Below are 20,154 nucleotides of genomic sequence, written 5' to 3' on the forward strand. Positions count from 1 at the left end.
AAATTGATTAAATAAAAAATATCTACACACAATACCCTATAATGACAAAGTGCAAAAGGGGTTTTAGGAAGTTCTGCAAATGTATTAAAAATTAAAAACAGAAACATTTCATTTACATAAGTATTCAGACACTTTCCTATGAGACTCGAAATTTAGCTCGGGTACATCCTGTTTCCATTGATCATCCTTGAGATGTTTCTACAGCTTGATTGGAGTCCACCTGGGGTAAATTCAGTTGATTGGACATGATTTGTAAAGGCACACACCTGTCTATATAAGGTCCCACAGTTGACAGTGCATGTCAGAGTAAAAACCAAGCCATGAGGTCAAAGGAATTGTCCGTAGAGCTCCGAGAAAGGATTGTGTCGAGGCACAGGGGAAGGTACCAAAAAATGTCTGCAGCATTGAAGGTCCCCAAGAACACAGTGGCCTCCATCATTCTTAAACGGAAGAAGTTTGGAACCGCCAATACTCATCCTAGAGCTGGCCGCCCGGCCAAACTGAGCAATCAGGGGGAGAAGGGCATTGGTCAGGGAGGTGACCAAGAAACCGATGCTCTGACAGAGCTCCTCTGTGGAGATGGGAGAACCTTCCAGAAGGACATCCATCTCTGCAGCACTCCACTAATCAGGCCTTTATGGTAGAGTGACCAGACAGAAGCCACTCCTCAATAAAAGTCTCGACACCCCGCTTGGAGTTTGCCAAAAGGCACCTAAAGGATTTTCGAACCATGAGAAACAAGATTCTCTGGTCTGAGGATTTTCAAACCATGAGAAACAAGATTCTCTGGTCTGAGGGTGCCAAGATTAAACTCTTTGGCCTGAATGCCAAGGTCACGTCTGGAGGAAACCTGGCACCATCCCTACGGTGAAGCATGGTGGTGGCAGCATCATGCTGTGAGGATGTTTTTCAGCTGCACGGACTGGGAGACTAGTCAGGATCGAGGGAAAGATGAACGGAGCAAAGTACAGAGAGATCCTCGATGAAAACCTGCTCCAGATCGCTCAGAACCTCAGACTGGGGCGAAGGTTCATCTTCCAACAGGACAACGACCCTAAGCACATAGCCAAGACAACGCAGAAGTGGCTTCGGGACAAGTCTCTGAATGTCCTTGAGTGGTCCAGCCAGAGCCTGGACTTGAACCCGATCGAACATCTCTGGAGAGACCTGAAAATAGCTATGCAGGAACACTACCCATCCGACCTGTCAGAGCATGAGAGGATCTGCAGAGAAGAATGGGAAAACCTCCCCAAATACAGGTGTGCCAAGCTTGTAGCGTCATACCCAAGAAGACTCGAGGCTGTAATCGCTGCCAAAGGTGCTTCAACATATTATTTAGTAAAGGAGCAGAATACTTATGTAAATGTGCACTCAGCTTTTAATTTTACATTTGCAAAAATGTCTAAAAAACTGTTTTTTGCTTTGTCATTATGGGGTATTGTTTGTAGATTGATGAGGGTAAAAAACTATTTAATCCATTTTAGAATAAGGCTGTAAAGTAAAATGTGGAAAAAGTCAAGGGGTCTGAATACTTTCCCAAATGCACTTCATAAACTGATTATAGAAAACATTAAGAACACCTGTTCTTTTCATGTCATAGACTGACCAGGTGAATCCAGGTGAAAGCTATGGTCCCTTATTGATGTCACTTGTTAAATCCACTTCAATCAGTGTAGATGAAGGGGAGGAGACAGGTTAAATAATGATGTTTAAGCCCTGAGAGGGTGGATGGGCAAGACAAAAAATATAAGTTCCTTTCAACGGGGTATGGTAGTAGGTGCCAGGCACAGAGGTTTGTGTCAAGAATTGCAATGCTTCTGGGTTTTTTACGCTCAAGTTTCCCCTATGTATCAAGAATGCTCCACCATTCAGCCAACTTGACACAACTGTAGGAAGCATTGGAGACAACATGGGCCAACATCCCTGTGGAATGCTTTTGACACTTTGTAGAGTCCATACCCCCAACAAATTTAGACTGTTCTGAGGGCAAAAGGTTTGTGGGGGGGGGGGGGGGGGTCAAATCAATATTAGGAAGGTGTTCCTAATATTTGTTATACTCAGTGTATATCAAAAAGGTAAAATTGTCTCTAAGAAGGTGGGCTGAAAAACTGACATTTGGTTAAATCTTGGCAAATAGAATACTGAAAGTAGTTTCATTAACATAATCACAGAAATCCCACTTAAATTTACATTTCATTGGTTAAAGACAGTCAAAGTTTAGACAAATTTCAACAACTGAACACATACAACACGTTTTAAAATACAAAACGAACAAGAAATATTAAAGAGCCATCCCCCTCTGTTCTGAGCTTCAGTATTGAAACTCAATGGCTTTATACAGTTAGTCAGAGAAAAATATGACAGAGATAATATATCACTATTGAACCAGGAAGAGATATCACTATTGAACCAGGAAGAGACCTATAGTATCTTGCCTTTCAAAAGATTTGCACGTCTAGCCAGCAGGGCCAATGGTGGATTACACCTGAACTAGAGGGGGAGGACGAAACAAAACAGTGAAAATCCATAAGAAAGAAAGGAAAATAAATGAAGCACAGCAGCACAACACGGGGCCCATGATAAGAGGACAGAGGCACAAGCAGGCAAGGAAGTCGAAACCAACCACATGCAGGTCATTTAAACTCCAAGGCTGAACAGAAACAATTCAATGCCATTGCCACTCTGGGGCCTTTCCTTTCTTCTTTTCTTGTATTTTAGTGTCGTTAGGTTGAAGCACAGACTCTTACCCCTTCTTAGCCCAACCCTACTACAGCCAGACTCTTTCTCCAAACCTACAGCGCTTTACTGAAGACAGAATCATATTATTTTACCTTCAGGACAGGCATCATCCTCAGGCAGAACTCACAGTGGCTGAAGCAATGGGTCCATAAAGTGCAGGAGGATTCCAAACATTTTCGGAAGCGGAATGTCTCTTACTCTTGAAACCGGAAAGTCCCCTCAAACATGGAACTGAAACCCCTGAGGGGCTTCTGTTGACTCTTTACATTAGGGGTTCTTAAACCTTTTCAGCTCGAGACGCAAATGTGAAATTGAACATCGGTGACCCAAATCGTCATCCAACAACCCAAATTAAGAACAAAATAGGGTGTGATTATAGATGTACTCTCATAACTCGCGACTCACCTCTCACATACCCAGGGCCAATTTTTGGTTTAGGCCAAGCCTGCACTAGTGGTACAACAGGCTTGGCCTCTCATTCTATAATATGTTCCCATCTTATGGTGTGTTCAAGACAGCTCGGAACTCGGAACAAGGAAATCTCAGAACTCTGACGTCAGTGCATTCAATAGAACTGGGAACTCTGAAAAAAACGAGCTCAGACTGTGAAAAAAGTTTTTAACTGTCATCCAACTTGGAATTACAAATCGGAAACTCTGGCATCTTCCTAGAGTCACGACTTCTCCGACATGAAGAGATCACTGACGACCCCATTTTTCATAGTCTGAGATAGTTTTTTTCCAGAGTCCCCAGTTGTCTTGAACGCACCAAAAAACAAAACCACTACGATGCAGACTAGTGGCAAAAAACGGACCACTAACAAGGTGTCATGCACCTAATCAATATATCGTTGACATAATAAGAAACAATTTCTTCTATATTTTCAGTGACGCTCCTGAGTGAATTTACTTCATACATAATAAAATCTATTTATTCTTAATGGCCTTGCCCGAATACCCATTCCTGCGGTCTAAATAGTAAGCATTTTGGCTATGCGAAAATAATGTTTTTAGTATATAAAGTTTAAAAGAAAATGGTATGCTTTAAATGCCAGGAGATCCTAATCTTTTCGGCTTTTCATGCTATTGAGGAAGGGAATTGTCTTTTCATACCCATGTGTATTTGACAACAGCTGATAATCATCTGATAATCAGATAAGAGGACGCGCTATATCAAAATTAAGGAATGGTGGGAAACAACATTAGATGATGCATTCTAAGGAGGAACGTGGGCTATCTAACCCCCTGCCTATAATTCTCACAGAAACCACTTTATGTCACCAATTTTATTTGGAACACTTTCCCTGGCTGTCAAACCTCTTGCTCAGCTAATAATCTAATATTTTTCCTCAAAACAAAAAATAAAAGTCATTCCAGCAAAATGATTTTGAGGTAAATGTATTTAATAATTTAAGAAAAAGTAATATATAATCTAATTAAGTTATATATACACCATTAGGGGAGCCTAAAAATTTATAATTTACTTGTTTAATAAAGCAGTACAATTTAAGGTGAGAATGATTGGAGCAATCCAATGCAAGTCTATGGTACATAAATAAAACAATTTGGGGGACATGATTTGGTGCAGAAATGAAAGGAGGCTCCTTACACCCAAAACCTCATCATAGTGAGGATATATACAGTGCCTTCGGAAAGTGTTCAGACCCATTGACTTTTTCCACATTTTGTTACGTTACAGCCTTATTCTAAAATGGATTAAATAAAAAAGATCCTCAGCGATCTACACACGATACCTCATAATAACAAAGCGAAAACAGTTTTTTTTATTTTCATTTTATTTACATATCTTATTTACATAAGTATTCAGACCCTTTGCTATGAGACTCGAAATTGAGCTCAGGTGCATCCTGTTTCCATTGATCATCCTTGAGATGTTTCTACAACTTGATTGTGGTCCACCTGTGGTAAATTCAGTTGATTGGACATGATTTGGAAAGGCACACACCTGTCTATATAAGGTCCCACAGTTGACAGTGCATGTCAGAGCAAAAACCAAACCATGAGGTCAAAGGAATTGTCCGTAGAGCTCCGAGACAGGATTGTGTCGAGGCACAGATCTGGGGAAGGATACCAAAAAATGTCTGCAGCATTGAAAATCCCCAAGAACACAGTGGCCTCCATTATTCTTAAATGGAAAAAGTTTGGAACCACCAAGACTCTTCCTAGAGCTGTCCGCCCGGCCAAACTGAGCATACGGGGGAGAAGGGCCTTGGTCAGGGAGGTGACCAAGAACTTGATGGTCACTCTGACAGAGCTCCAGAGTTGTGGAGATGGGAGAAACTTCCAGAAGGACAACCATCTCTGCAGCACTCCATCAATCAGGCCTTTATGGTAGAGTGACCAGATGAAAGCCACTCCGCAGCAAAAGGCACATGACAGCCTGCTTGGAGTTTGCCAAAACGCACCTAAAGACTCTCAGACAATGAAAAACAAGATTCTCTGGTCTGATGAAACCAAGATTTAACTATTAGGCCTGAATGCCAAGCGTCACGTCTGGAGGATACCTGGCACCATCCCTATGGTGAAGCATGGTGGTGGCAGCATCATGCTGTGGGGATGTTTTTCAGAGGCAGGGACTGGGAGACTAGTCAGGATCGAGGCAAAGATGAACGGAGGTAAGTACAGAGAGATCCTTGATGAAAACCTGCTCCAGAGTGCTCAGGACCTCAGACTGGGGCGAAGGTTCACCTTCCAACAGGACAACAACCCTAAGCACACAGCCAAGACAACGCAGGAGTGGCTTCGGGACAAGTCTCTGAATGTCCTTGACTAGCCCAGCCAGAACCCAGACTTGAACACGATCTCTGGAGAGACCTGAAAATAGCTGTGCAGCAACGCTCCCCATCCAACAAGACAGAGCTTGAGAGGATCTGCAGAGAGGAATGGGAGAAACTCCCCAAATACAGGTGTGCCAAGCTTGTAATGTCATACCCAAGAAGACTTGAGGCTGTAGTCACTGCCAAAGGTGCTTCAACAAAGTACTGAGTAAAGGGTCTGACCCCTTATGTAAATGTCATATTTTTATAAATTAGCAAAAATGTCTACAAAACAGTTTTTGCTTTGACATTAGGGGGTATTGTGTGTAGATTGATGAGGGAAAAAAATATTTCATACATTTTAGAATAAGGCAAAATGTGGAAAAAAGTCAAGAGGTCTGAATTTCCCAAAGGCACTGTATAGTAACGTGTGTTGCCATTTTGTTTCAATATTTGATTAAAATAAGATACCTACACTGTACAGGGGTTACCATGAATTTGACAGTAAAATGTGGTAATTCAAATTACATGGTATCAAAGCAAGTACTGTGTAATGACAGTATTTTACTGTCATTACAAGGGATTGGTGCAAGCAGGTTGGCTGCTTAGTCAAGTGTTTACAAACATTACAGAATATTAATGAATATTTGGTGTTTATATCATATGCACTTCTAGAGGCCTTAACAAAGGCTTCCAAACTTGCAGTGACTACAGGGAAAACAAACCAAAAGGACATGACAAAATGCTCAACCATTTAAGGTTAAAGACGCTGCCACTCCAATCTGTCCCCTGTAAATGTTAAATTGATGGGGCACTATAACCACATATGAATGAAACTGGTACAAAATCTAAATAAAATATATAAAATATATTTCAATACACTAATTTTAACTCGACATAGGGGGAAAACGCTGCTTTTCTAAAAATATATATTTTATTAAACAACAAAAAATGTGTTAACAGTAGCCACTTACTTCCCTTCATAGTTTGTTTGCCTAAGCATAACCATCATCACATACTTAATTCTTACCAAACTTTACTTTTTTGAGCAAGCAATTAGACATTGTTTTTAAGGGGGGCAAGTTACCACAAGCTATCGATGAGTCTGGTATGTTGATATTTGTTGCTTACTGCATACATTTTTACTACACAGTACTTTCTAAAAAAGTATGTAGTATGATTAGAACACATTAAGTAGTTTTAGTAAGTGGTAGGCGAGACTTCGGACACGGCCATTGACTATTATCCAGACAGCGTTTACTTTAAATGAATCTGAGATAAATATTTGTTTATTTCTGGCACCTCACTGCTTTGACATCAACTGAGTTGTCAATATTATAATATATATAATATATAGATTCCCCCAAAAATGTTCCATCAAAATAAGAGAAAACCGCATTACTCTTTTCTATGAGAAGAACAATAACCCAGTGAGTAAACAGGTTAAAATGACATCATTACAACCAAAAAACAGGTCATCATGATGTCATTTCATCATGAAGTTATCATTAGGTAAATTCAACCAGTTTTGCTCAGCTTTGCCTGCTGAGAATAAAGAACCACATTTGACCATCCTTCATATATCATATACATTACCAGTAGAAAGTTTGGACACACGTACTTATTCAATGGTTTTTCTTTATTTGTACTATTTTCTACATTGTAGAATAATAGTGAAGAAATCAAAACTATGAAATAACACATTTGGAATCATGTAGTAACCAAAAAAGTCTTAAACAAATCCAAATATATTTTAGATTTTAGATTCTTCAAAGTAGCCACCCTTTGCCTTGATGACAGCTTTGCACACTCTTGGCATTCTCTCAACCAGCTTCCCTGGAATGCTTTTACAACAGTCTTGAAGGAGTTCCCACATATGCTGAGCACTTGTTGGCTGCTTTTCCTTCACTCTGCGGTCCAACTCATCCCAAACCATCTCAATTGGGTTGAGGTCATCTGATGCAGCACTCCATCACTCGCCTTCTTGGTCAAATAGCCCTTACACAGCCTGGAGGTGTGTTGGGTCATTGTCCTGTTGAAAAACAAATGATAGTCCCACTAAGCGCAAACCAGATGTGATGCCGTATCGGTGCAGAACGCTGTGCTAGCCATGCTGGTTAAGTGTGCCTTGAATTCTAAATAAATCACTGACAGTGTCACCAGCAAAGCACCCCCAAACCATCACACCTCCTTCTCCATGCTTCACTGTGGGAACCACACATGCAGAGATAATCCGTTCACCTACTCTGCATCTCACAAAAACACGGCAGTTGGAACCAAAAATCTCAAATTTGGACTCCAGACCAAAGGACAGATTTCCACCGGTCTAATGTCCATTGCTCGTGTTTCTTGGCCCAAGCAAGTCTCTTGTTATTATTGGTGTCCTTTAGTAGTGGTTTCTTTGCAGCAATTCGACCATGAAATATTCAATGCTTCTCTTTTTTTAACTCTTGAGAAAAAAGTACAAACAAAAAAAACACTTTCAGTGCATTCACACAGTCTCCCCTAAACAGTTGATGTTGAGATGTGTCTGTTACTTGAACTCCGTGAATAATTTATTTGGGCTGCAATCTGAGGGGCAGTTAAATGTAATGAACTTATCCTCTGCAGCAGAGGTAACTCTGGGTCTTCCTTTCCTATGGTGGTCCTCATGAGAGGCAGATTCATCATAGCGCTTGATGGTTTTTGCAACTGCACTTGAACAAACTTTCAAGTTCTTGACATTTTCAAGATTGACTGACCCTGTCTTAAAGTAATGATGGAATGTCGTTTCTCTTTGCTTATTTGAGCTGTTCTTGCCATAATATGGACTTGGTCTTTTAGCAAATAGGGCTATCTTCTGTATACCTCCCCTACCATGTCACAACACAACTGTTCCTTAAGAAGGAAAGAAATTCCACAAATTAACTTTTAACAAGGCACAGCTGTTAATTGAAATGCATTCCAGGTGACTACCTCATGAAGCTGGTTGAGAGAATGCCAAGAGTGTGCAAAGCTGTCATCAAGGTAAAGGGTGGCTACTTTGAAGAACCTCAAATCTAAAATATATTTGGATTTGTTTAACACTTTTTTGGTTATTACATGATTCCATTTGTGCTATTTCATAGTTTTGATGTCTTCACTATTATTCTACAAACTGGAAAATAGTACAAATAAAGAAAAACCCTTCGAATGAATCGGTGTCTCCAAACTTTTGACTGGTACTGTATGTAATGTAGGTACAGTATGAGTTGACTCAATTAAAGGTTAGCGGGTCATTCAGTCCCCCCGTCAGCAGAAAATATGCTCGTGTTCTACTTTCTTGTCAAGTATTATTTCTAAAAATGTATCATCAAAATAAACAAAACAACAACCGAAAACTGGAAAAACAAACGATTTCAATGCCATTTTGATATCAGCCAAGCTTCTTGGTAGGCTAATACTGTAAAGCAAGTGACTAAAAAGCATCATGCAGCATAAAATATGTCCACAAACTAGGCTTGGCAGTCTTCATCAATAATAGATATATTCACAGCCATATATATAGAGAGTTCACAGCCATACGTTCCGAGACGCCACTTTTTCCTCCATAGCAATTATTAAGTGATTATTAATGCTTCCGTTTGTGCTGTTTATTTATTAAATTTCTCTTGTTTTTTTGTATTTTACCCCCTTTTTTCTCCCCAATTTCGTGATATCCAATTGCGATCTTATCTTGCAACTCCCCAACGGGCTGGGGAGAGGCGAAGGTCGAGTCATGCGTCCTCCGAAACATGACCTGCCAAACCGCGCTTCTTAACACCCGCCAAACCCGGAAGTCAGCCGCACCAATATGTCGGAGGAAACACCGTTCAACTGACGACAGAAGTCAGCCTGCAGGCACCCTGCCCGTCACAAGACCGCGATGAGCCAAGTAAAGCCCGCCCGGACAAACCCTCCCCTAACCCGGACAATGCTGGGCCAATTGTGCGCCGCCCTACCGGACTCCCGGTCACAGCTGGTTGTGACACAGCCCAGAATCGAACCTGGGTCTGTAGTGACGCCTCAGACCTTAGACCACTGCGCCACTTGGGAGGCTGTTTATTCTGATAGTTTTCAAAACCTATTAAGACGTCCAGTGAAAGCAGATATGCAATTTTTTGAAGCTACAACACGTTATCCAGAATGCTAATCACTAAAAAAAAGTCTGTTCAATTCGCTGCTCTGTTTTGCTTGTTTACAGTGGGTCATTTCATAGGTCATTTGTCGGAGGTGCTCTCGTATTGTTACATCAACACCAACAATTCAAGAATAAAGTTCTATATGGAGGCTAACATGGCAGCCGTTCTAAAACCTGGTCTAACTCTCTATATATATGTTTCTGGATATATTCTGTGGGCTGTCGCTAAGAGCTATGTCAGCTCTCAACTTGACGTCAACATATTCTAGCTTTCCTCTTCAAGTCGGATACATAGAGTAAAATTCGGAAATGTCCATCCTTTGTAATAAATAATATAAATGGATTTGGTTAATTTAATCTTTTCTTCCAAGCCAATTATCAAGTTATTTTTGTATTATATGAATAATTATCTTCATCTTCCGAAAAACCTGGAGGCTTTTTCCAATGGTAAAAGTACTATGGATGAGCTTTACTGTAGCTGATGAGCTCAACTGTCTTCGACAAAGTGTATAGTACAGTGAATTAGGAAAGGTTAGTTAACTATAAGCTATTCCTTATGTTAAGTTAAAGAAAAATGTATCCCATAAATAATCGACATATATATTTGACTTTGTCTCTGGTTGTATTCTAGTGATATGCTATCGGACTGGTACTGTCATTGTCCTTTTCTTTATAATAGCCATTTGCAGTGGTTTACAGCTATTTCTGAGGAGAACCAAAGCTGCCTTAGAAACTAGAGCCTTATTTAGGATGAGAGTTTTAGTAGAAGAGAGTGCAGACACGTTGGAGGGCCCTGGAGTAGACTGCAAAGCCTATCAAAAATGTATTAGTACCATTTTTGATCATTTTGGAAAAAATAAAATAAAAATGATTATTATTTCCAAATCTTTTTTTTGTTGCTTAAAAATTATAATAATAGTGAGTATAAGAAAAGTAAAAGGGTGAGATATAAGTATCAGCCTTAGTGTTTAAACTGAATCTCACCTGGTATGACAGAGATAGTTTTCAATGCTCGGAGAACTCTGAATGTTCTCAGCGCAGAGACATTGCCCAGGTCCACAAACTCTGTTATATATCTGTAAACAGGGGAAGGATCACACACAAACAAACACCAATGACAAAACCACACGCAAGAGCACCACAACACCACCACGCACGCTACGCACGCACCGAACCAGGAAGTAACCACGACGCCACTCACAGAGCCTGTCCACTGAAGGGGAGGAAAGGAAAAAGGAAAGAAAAAACACGACCCACAATACACCTAACACTGACCCCATGGACCAAACCCCCATCCCCCATCCTGTCTTACCTGGAATTACAGAAATAGTTTTCAATGCCCTCAACACTCTGAACGTGCGCAGAGCTGAGACATTGCCTAGGTTTACAAACTCTGTTATATACCTGCAGAATCAAATCAAAGTTACAAACTCTTGTTATTTACACACAGATACAATCACAAATGTAGTGGTTCAACAGAAACACTCTTCTTGATGTTTAAGACATTGAAAGCCCAAGTCGCTGAACTAGTTCTACGTATCATCAAAAACATGGTAGCATACAGTTCTAAATAGTTAGCGTTATAGTTAGTATGTAAAAATGTCATGTATTAGTAACTATACATCTAAAAACATCTATATCATGTCAAATCCAACATGGTGAGAGCAAATTGAAAGAGAAAAATGGAGACTTGAGTGAGTAAGAGAGAGAGAGACAGAGAGAGAGAGACAGAGAGAGAGAGAGAGAGGGAGAGAGAGAGAGAGAGAGAGAGAGAGAGAGAAAAAATGGGAGAGAGATAAGGAAGTATGCAGGAACAGTCAGGAACCTTCTGAAAACACCTGATTGAACCACTCTTTCCCAAAGTAAAGAGAAAGAAAGAAAGACTGGACAGTTCTGGACAGTAAAAATAACTTGAGATGTATTTATGCTCTACTCAATGATCTCACACAGTAATAATGCTAAGTATTTCTTAGAAGAAGGACCAGGTAGGTATGTAGAGGAGTCTGATACTTACGCCATAGAAATGACCATGAAGTCCAGCCAGTTCCATGGATCCCTTAGGAATGTAAACCCATCTATACAGAATCCTCGAGCGACAATTTTTACAAGAGATTCAAACGTATAAATCCCTGTGAACGTGTACCTGGAAGACAGAAGCATGGAAGCATGATCAGAATTAGCAATTTATCAAATCCATGAACAACAAAGAGTTTTTATCTGTTGAAATGATGCACTGGCAATACACTAAGGCATCGTCCGAATACCCAACTTGCGTTCTAAATAGAACATTCTATAGTATGTGGAATTGAGTATGGCCTAATTGGCAGGATTTAATTTTATTACACGGTATGTAGTTTTAGTAAGTAGTAGGCAAGAAAGATTTCAGACACAACCTACGACTTTTAGTGCAGTTAGTAATACACCAATGATAAAATTAACCTTATGTTGGTTGAGACATGCATAATAAACTTGTGCTAGTATTTACTATGTACTTGTGTAGATAAATATACTAAACGTGTACTTACTCTACTTGTTTGGACCACTCAGGAGGATCACTAAAAGTCATGAATATACAGTTGGTCAAAATAGTACACATAATGATCATGCTGAAAAGAGTGGGGAAACGAATTAAGGAAAAGTCCAGAGATTCACAGTGGGAAACAAACCAAAAATGTCATCCAAAACAGTTTACTAACTATCAGATTACGTTTGATGGTAATTTTCCACTCAGTTCATGCAGATTATGCACACTCTTTTCACTATCTCTCATAGGAATATTACTATATGGATGATTCGACAGAAGTGGTGCAAATTGCAGTCCCACCCCAAAAAAAATATTTAAAAAAAACAGTCGTCTCCAAACTTAGGACATTTATTTACATCATGATACAGTACTGTATGGTCTAATTCAACCAACGGCTATTACAAACATATTGTTAAATTAAAATAGTACAAAGTCATTGTTTATACACCTATTTCTATTGAGCGGTGGCTGTGCATGGCTCTCTATTACTTCTTCACTATGTTTCAGTAGCGACAAATTTTGTGGGGCGGTAAGGAATTCAGGTAAATATTTCAAATATGCAATACAAACCAAGTGTGCGAGTAGTATAAATTATATATTGGAAGACGTGTGCTGAAAGTTTTGGAAAAATAGGATCCAAAATGTATTATTCTTTGCACCCCTTCTGTAGAATGACCCATATCCTACTACTGTAGTACTACTGAACCTTACTACTACCTACTAGAAATACAGATTTAGGATCTTAATTTGATCACCCTGTTGCAGGAGAACTTTCCTGCAATGCAGGATATTTAAAACTTGTAGAGTATGTGACGATTAAAAAGGCTTCTGAAGTTTGTAATTTCCATTTTGAAAATTCAGACTAGATTTTTCCTTACGAAAAATGTTTCAACCCCTACAAAAAAATGTCCATTAATTATAATTTCCTGTTGTTGCAGGATAATGTTCCTGCTGTAGCAAACTGGCTCAAATTAAGATCCTACATCTGTAGAACTATTCATACATCTGCAAAAGGCAAGAATGAACACATCAAATCGAGCTAACAGCATATCCTAACGGACGTTCATAGTAGATGAACTTAACACTAACTGAAATACTAGTACAATGGGTTAAGTGTGTCCACAGGTCACATATAGGTTCCCTCTAAAACCATTGTTTCCCATGAAATATGTATCTAACGTATAGGTGGTGGGAGTGGACAGCATCCTATTCCCTTTATAGACCCCTATGGGCCCTGGTCAAACATAGTGCACTATAATGGTGCCATTTGGGATGTAACCATGAACCATACTGCACTATACCTTTCAAGACTAACAAGGCTTCACCACAGGAAAAAATATGTGGTTGTGTGAAGGAAACGCCAATGTCAGCAGTAGAGCAACCAGGGATGTATTTCAATACTCTAAAGTGACTTCCTCTCCTCTATGTCTCCTTTCCTTTATCTGCACTGATCTCAAAACAGACCATGTGAAAATCAAAACGGAGTCCACCTAGCAATGAATTACATCTCACCTGTCTAGTGGTTTAATGACAAAGAGAAGAGAAGAGACCAGTAGGAGACAAGGAGAGGACACATCTTTAGACTAGCGAGATGCAGCCCCAATGTGTCAGCAGACCCACATGGCAGGCTGTGATTGGTGCTGAGTGGGAAGTCCAATCTAGGAAGTGACTGACATGATCAAACTACTCAAGACAGGATTAACCTTGAAGTAGTAGGCCTTATAGTGCCTACACATTGGATGATTTCAATAACTAAGACTCATCAGGACCGTATTCACAAAACGTCTCACAGTATGAGTGCTGATCTAGGATCAGGTCCTCCCTGTCCATATATTTGTATTCATTATAACTTAAAACTGATACGAGATCAGCACTCCTAGTCTGAGAAGCTTTATGACTTTGCGCCCTGGATTTGTGTGACTGTTAAAATAGCAGCAACCCCACTGAAAAACCAAAGCAACCCCCATATTAATTTCACTCTCAAATCTCAAAGTAATCCTTCAAAACAGATTGTCTGTGGTATACGAGCACAATCTCTTGTGGGTGCATGGATGGATTGTGGGTCAAACACACATTTTGTAACTGGATATGTCTATACGTCTACCTGTCGAATCTGTAGCAATATATGATGTCTATAAGTCAGTGCCCAGGTCAGGATCACGAATGAAGATCAGTTTCAGTGCTATTTTCAGCATCTTAATACATCAATGGATGTAGGATGTACGGACTAAGCCATCTGACCTCCTCTTATATTGGTAGACAATAGCTATCCCTTCTTCTAACATCTAAAGACTGGATGTGACATCATTATTAGTCAGAGTTCCCTCCCCCTTCTCCATGGCCGAGAGTCATCCTGATGAAATAATACATTATAAGGGGGTCCTTTACCATAACAAGTCTTAATACATTATAACTGAATAATACTGGATTAATACCTGCATTCTTATCGAAGTCACTCTTACACTAGCCCTCCACTCCTCCCCTCTCCCAATTTAGCAATCTGCTCTGATCAGTTCCGTAAGCGTAAACCCAGGTATGTCTACGTTACCTAAGGTTTCTGTGGAAATCATTGGGTGCTAGCCTGGGTTAATAGATACTAGAAGTCTCCCAAAAAAAGGGAAAGAAGAAAAGGTAATCCCTCATTGTAGAAGACTTTAGAAGCCCCTCTACAAGGGGGCTTAGTAAGAGGGTTTATGGTTGTCAGGTTAAGGATTGATTAAATGTAAAACCATACATGTAATCTTTCCAAGATTAAGGATCATCTACTTTGGAATTTACCCATTCTCATTGGTGGTTTAATCTTAAATTTAAAGAGCATATCCATGTATTTTTCCCCACTGTAGTTAACAATCTTGCCATTGCTGATATCTGCAGCTTTCAGACTCTATAGCGCTGACTGTGTGTCCAAAAACTTCACCCTGGCTTATTCCATATAGTGCACTATAAAGGGAATAGGGTGCCATTTTGAACATCAACCCATGACATGATACAGTCTATACTACCTACACCGAAGCAGTAGTCATATGAACAGTAATAGCAGCAGGCAGCAGAAACAGAAGGAGCAACATCATAGTAAATACTCTAAATGAACAGGTAAGACTGTTGTCTCTCCTGGTAGGACACCATTTGAAAGGATATGAATGTATCAAAATTTTTATAGCTATTCGCCTGAAAAGATTAAAAGGACTTATGATGTACAAGGCAGGGTTGGCACTAAAGCGGAAGATTGTCTTCCCTCTGTTTAGCACTATGAATGTCTGTGGAGAGAAGAAACAAGGAGAAAGGGATCAAGAGAAACAGAGAAGTGAAATATTGAAGTAATAATTTAAGGCATGCACACCCAAAATAGCTATAGGTGGTTCATCCATCCATTTGTGCTCACAAAAATGTCAGATAAAACATAGTCTACAACATACATCATTCCAAACTTGTATGTATAATATAGATATTCATCTATTATTTGAACAGAAAATTCCCAATACTAGTATTCTATTCTACCAGAATAAATACTGTTGGTTTTGTGTAAAAAAAAAAACACCTTTGACTAACAAAAAGCATAAATCTATCATTTTCTAATTCTCCACCTTATCTTACATCAGATCAACATAGGTAAACTACAGGTTTGAAATACTGTACTATGCAACATCCTGAAAATGGCCACCAAGCAAACTCGATGCAGGGCAGGCAGCCTCTAATCTCTGGGTTTTACACATCAGCCCCTGTCACCCAATCATAACGGGAAATGTGCAGTGTGTAGAGAAATGTCCTGTCGTAATGTTTCAGCTCCTGCCTCTACATTGTGTCCTGCCCTGCCTGCCGTTGATGGCTGTAGTGGTTTTGAAAGGAGTGGAAGCAAGCAGAGGAACCGACGGAGGAGGAAGGGGCTGGCAAACCTCTTTCAGCAGATAACCTCATAATTGTTTCAATAAAACATGACAATTTCCATGAAACTTTAATGAGACCCTGTGTGCATTTGCAAAAGTGATATGTACCCTTGTGCTTTTAACAAGACAAGGCTTCCCTGCATTACGCCTTGCAGAGCATAGACCACGGACCAGTGTTTTAGCCCAAAGACAGAAAAAAGGAGATGAGAGGAGAGTGTCCCAGCCCCATTGGGAGACCTGAAACTGGGCTCCCCATCTAGTATTTCACTGAGAGGAGACGAGAAGAGAGGAGAGAAAGAAAGAAAGAGAGGCCATATACTGCGAGCACACTATATCATCCTCAGCTGACATGCTCTAACATGCACTTTTGTATACATCCTGTACAGTTATGTATGAAATATTGTACAGTTATTATAGAAAAGTGCTATGGGGAATAATACTGTACAAGACACAGGATGGAAATCAAAACACACCCATATGACTTGACTTGTTTCAGTCACATGGCTATCAGACCTTAATTTGATTGCAATTCAAATCAGATCCTGATGTAAGGCAGGGTTGAGTGATGTTGAGTAAGTCATTAACTACAGTACAGTGCTAACTACAGTACAGTGCTAGCTCCTGGAGCAGTACTGTATGTACAGTATCAGTCAAAAGTTTGGACACACCTACTCATTCAAGGGTTTTTCTTAATTTTTTACAATGTTTTCTACATTGTAGAATAATAGTGAAGACATAAAAACTATGAAATAACACATTTGGAATCATGTAGTAACCAAAAAAGTCTTAAACAAATCCAAATATATTTTAGATTGTAGATTCTTTAAAGTAGCCACCCTTTGCCTTGATGACAGCTTTGCACACTCTTGGCATTCTCTCAACCAGCTTCACCTGGAATGCTTTTCCAACAGTCTTGAAGGAGTTCCCACATATGCTGAGCACTTGTTGGCTGCTTTTCCTTCACTCTGCGGTTCAACTCATCCCAAACCATTTCAATTGGGTTGAGGTCAGGTGAAAAGGTTGAATGAGGTGTGTCCAAACTTTTGACTGATATATATATATGGGTCAGGATAGCGGGCCAGCGGCATTAATGCTATCATATATTCTGAACATTACAAGCCAACCGCACAGGTCTAGCTATAGTGTGATACACTTGAACATGTACCAATTGCCATTTAGATATGCCAAGAATACCAATACGACATTACAGTGGAAAGAAGCAGTTGCTTGGGCTACATATGCACTTACGTGTAAGGAGAGACACATTTATGAACAAACACACTACAGATATGCACACAAACACACACACAGACACCACACCAGCAACACACAGTCTCACACAGACACACCCGCATGCAAGAGTCCTTTTTGTAATGCATGACTAAACTGCTGCAAAGCTACTGAAAATTTGATTATCCAGAGGAACAGGGAGAGAGGCAGGCAGACCGAAAGGCTCTGGGCAGGCTAGAAGCAACTGCAGCAGCAGTAGCAGTAGACTAGGTAGAGAGAGAGAAGGGGGGCAGGACAGAGGGAAGGAAGGAGAGTGGCGAAGGAGCGGTAAGGAAAGTCAGAGTGAGGAGGAGGGGGATGGGTGGGAGACAGAGAGAGAGAGATAGAGTGAGAGAGAGAGAGAGAGAGAGAGAGAGAGAAAGCAGTAGCTCAAACGCTGTAGCTCCAGGGTTAGTGCTATCTGGAATCCTTTGCAATGTCCCTACCCTAAACCCTAACCTAACCTTAAGCATAACTCTTATCTAACCCTAATATCCTCCACCCATATCATTTTAAATGTCAACTTTAATGGGGTAACGTCAGAGTTGGGACGTCCCAAGGATTCCTGATAGCATTGACCGTAGCTCCAGTCACCAGGCACTAGGCAGAGCAGAAGAGGGTTGTTTGCAGTAGCAGCAGCAGCAGCAGAAGCAGCAGGATATGCATCCGAAGGACAGCAGTGGCCATTTAACCTGTTAAACTAGCCGGGATAGCTGCTTAGTGCTTACATCCTCAATTCAACTCTTCTTCAATCAATCAATCCATCCATCCGCTACCCAGCCACCACACCCCTATGTCATTCACTCTCTCAGTTTCCATATGTCAAGCATCCTCTCTCTGTTTTTTTAATTCACCTAATTCCATTGTGGTCCTCTCTATGCAACATGGACTCAGAGGTAGACGTAACATAGTAAACATACATTTGGGACTCTAATGTATGATATGTTACGTTTCATATGGCATGTATTCATTTGTGGATCTCCATCATCCATTTCATATGATATGTTACGAATTACATTTCATATGATATCTTACAACTTCCAAATTCATACAATATGTTACGAATTTGCAGAACATCTGATATGTTAGAAATGGCAATTCGTTGCGGCTAACGTTAGCTAGGTGGCTAATGTTTGCTAGGCTAGGGGTTAGGGTTATGGGTTAAGGTTAGGGTTAAGGTTAGGGTTATGGGAACGTTGATAATTAGCTGAGCAAATACATAATTTTAAGTTGACAACATTTTGGTAGTTGGCATTGCAAATGGCGGCGGCGTCTACAAAGTTTTAAAGTAATTTTCCAGTGAAAATCCAACTTTTAAAATGTAGTATTTTGTTGACTCATACCCAAATAATTTCATTGACTCATCTTATATTCGTATTTGTGGCCAAAGCATAAATTGGACAAAAAACGAATTGGTCTTTTGACCAATCACATCAAATCTTTTTCAGGGCTGATCTGATTGGTCAAAAAAACAATAAGTGAGAAAATAAATCAGAATTGGGCTGCCTGTGTGGCCAAACAAACCGCTTCAAAAATGCTATTTCCTCAGAGAATGATATCATCCTCCATCAATCAGCAGTCTACACACATTCATATTTTTAATGACTGATATACATCCACACCATTCTGTTTTTGGGGTACGACCACACCATCCAAACACAGAAAAGCTGTGGTATTTCATAGAAATTTGGAAACAATGGACAGTTACTTTAAAGCTACAGTAATTTCCAGCAATTGCCATGGGGCTATAAAGAAAATGTGGAGTTTTAAAGCTAAATTCCTGCAATTCTGCCATGGCTTATGCCATGTTCTTATGCTATCTGAGTGACTCAAACATAATAACTAAATCAATTGGGGGCGATATGCCATGATATTTTTATAATTTTAGATTCTCCCTGACTATCTAGTTTCTATTTTGGTGATTGTTAGTTTTCAAAGATTATGTTACTTAAAAATATATAGCTTTTCTACATACTTTATGTCTGGTTTTAAGTTTACACTTAAATGTTTTACTATCAGCCGCTGATAAATGAACATAGGGGAAACACTGATTGAATAGCACATGGTTACATCTGTATCGTTGTTGTTTCAAGTCCGATGCACTTCGAAATGTTGTTACCTTTGTAGAATTTGATGGGAGCGCATAACAAGCAAAGTTATTTGTAGAATTTTACTTTGCCTATGAGAACCATTAGCACAGGCAAGTCTGATTAGGCTTAGCTGTACCACAGCCTCTGCCATCGATAGAAACAAACGGAGTATGGCTTTGTGTCAGTGGTTGCACCTTTACAATGCAGAAAACCACTTGTCTCTAGCTCAAACCATTCAAAATGAATGACCTATTTTACCTGAGCTATAAATAAAAAAATTCTAGCATGGATTCGCGGGATGCTCTTAAAGGGTTACTCACAAATTATCACAATGAATAAGGAATTATGAAAATAGTTTAAATAAATCTATTAATCTATTAAAAAAAACATTTGTCACAGAAAATAGATTATTGTAAGTCATTATAACTTCATGAGGATTCATGAAAAAAATGACCGTTAAGAGGAATATATTAAAGTAGACAAACAATTATGCATATTTTTCGTCATTAATTTACAAAAATCACTATTTTACAAGCTATCTTGCTAGCTAACATTAGCCAGCTACTTATACATTTAGTTTGCTATATGGGTGTTTGACATTTGTATGAATTGTAATTCATTTTTTAGTGACTCCTGAGCAAACCAGCAAACCATCTTGGGAAACCCAGTGGATGTAAAGAATGTAGCTAAAGCATTTAATGTTACTGAAAATTGAATAAAACAATTTGGTAAGC

At 39.6% G+C, this 20,154-nt stretch overlaps 1 protein-coding gene across 11 annotated transcripts in view; it reads right to left on the bottom strand.

Annotated features, from left to right (window-relative positions):
• The window catches only part of LOC106567001 (sodium channel protein type 8 subunit alpha), an 87,755-nt gene that overhangs the window by 45,233 nt on the left and 22,368 nt on the right, over positions 1-20,154 (bottom strand). For 7 of the 11 annotated variants that reach the window (XM_014135752.2, XM_014135745.2, XM_014135749.2 and 4 more), the window contains exons 3-6: positions 15,316-15,434; positions 12,179-12,268; positions 11,668-11,796; positions 10,638-10,729 (exon numbers count right to left, since the gene is read on the bottom strand). In XM_014135752.2, the coding sequence (XP_013991227.1) occupies positions 10,638-10,729; positions 11,668-11,796; positions 12,179-12,268; positions 15,316-15,434 (430 nt within the window). Of the gene's footprint in view, positions 1-10,637; positions 10,730-10,965; positions 11,058-11,667; positions 11,797-12,178; positions 12,269-15,315; positions 15,435-20,154 lie in introns of all 11 variants that reach the window. The other 4 variants (XM_045693304.1, XM_014135747.2, XM_014135750.2 and 1 more) reach the window with 1 other exon arrangement.

The sequence above is a fragment of the Salmo salar genome, chromosome ssa13 (assembly GCF_905237065.1).
Source record: "Salmo salar chromosome ssa13, Ssal_v3.1, whole genome shotgun sequence".
Classification (NCBI taxonomy): Eukaryota; Metazoa; Chordata; class Actinopteri; order Salmoniformes; family Salmonidae; genus Salmo; species Salmo salar.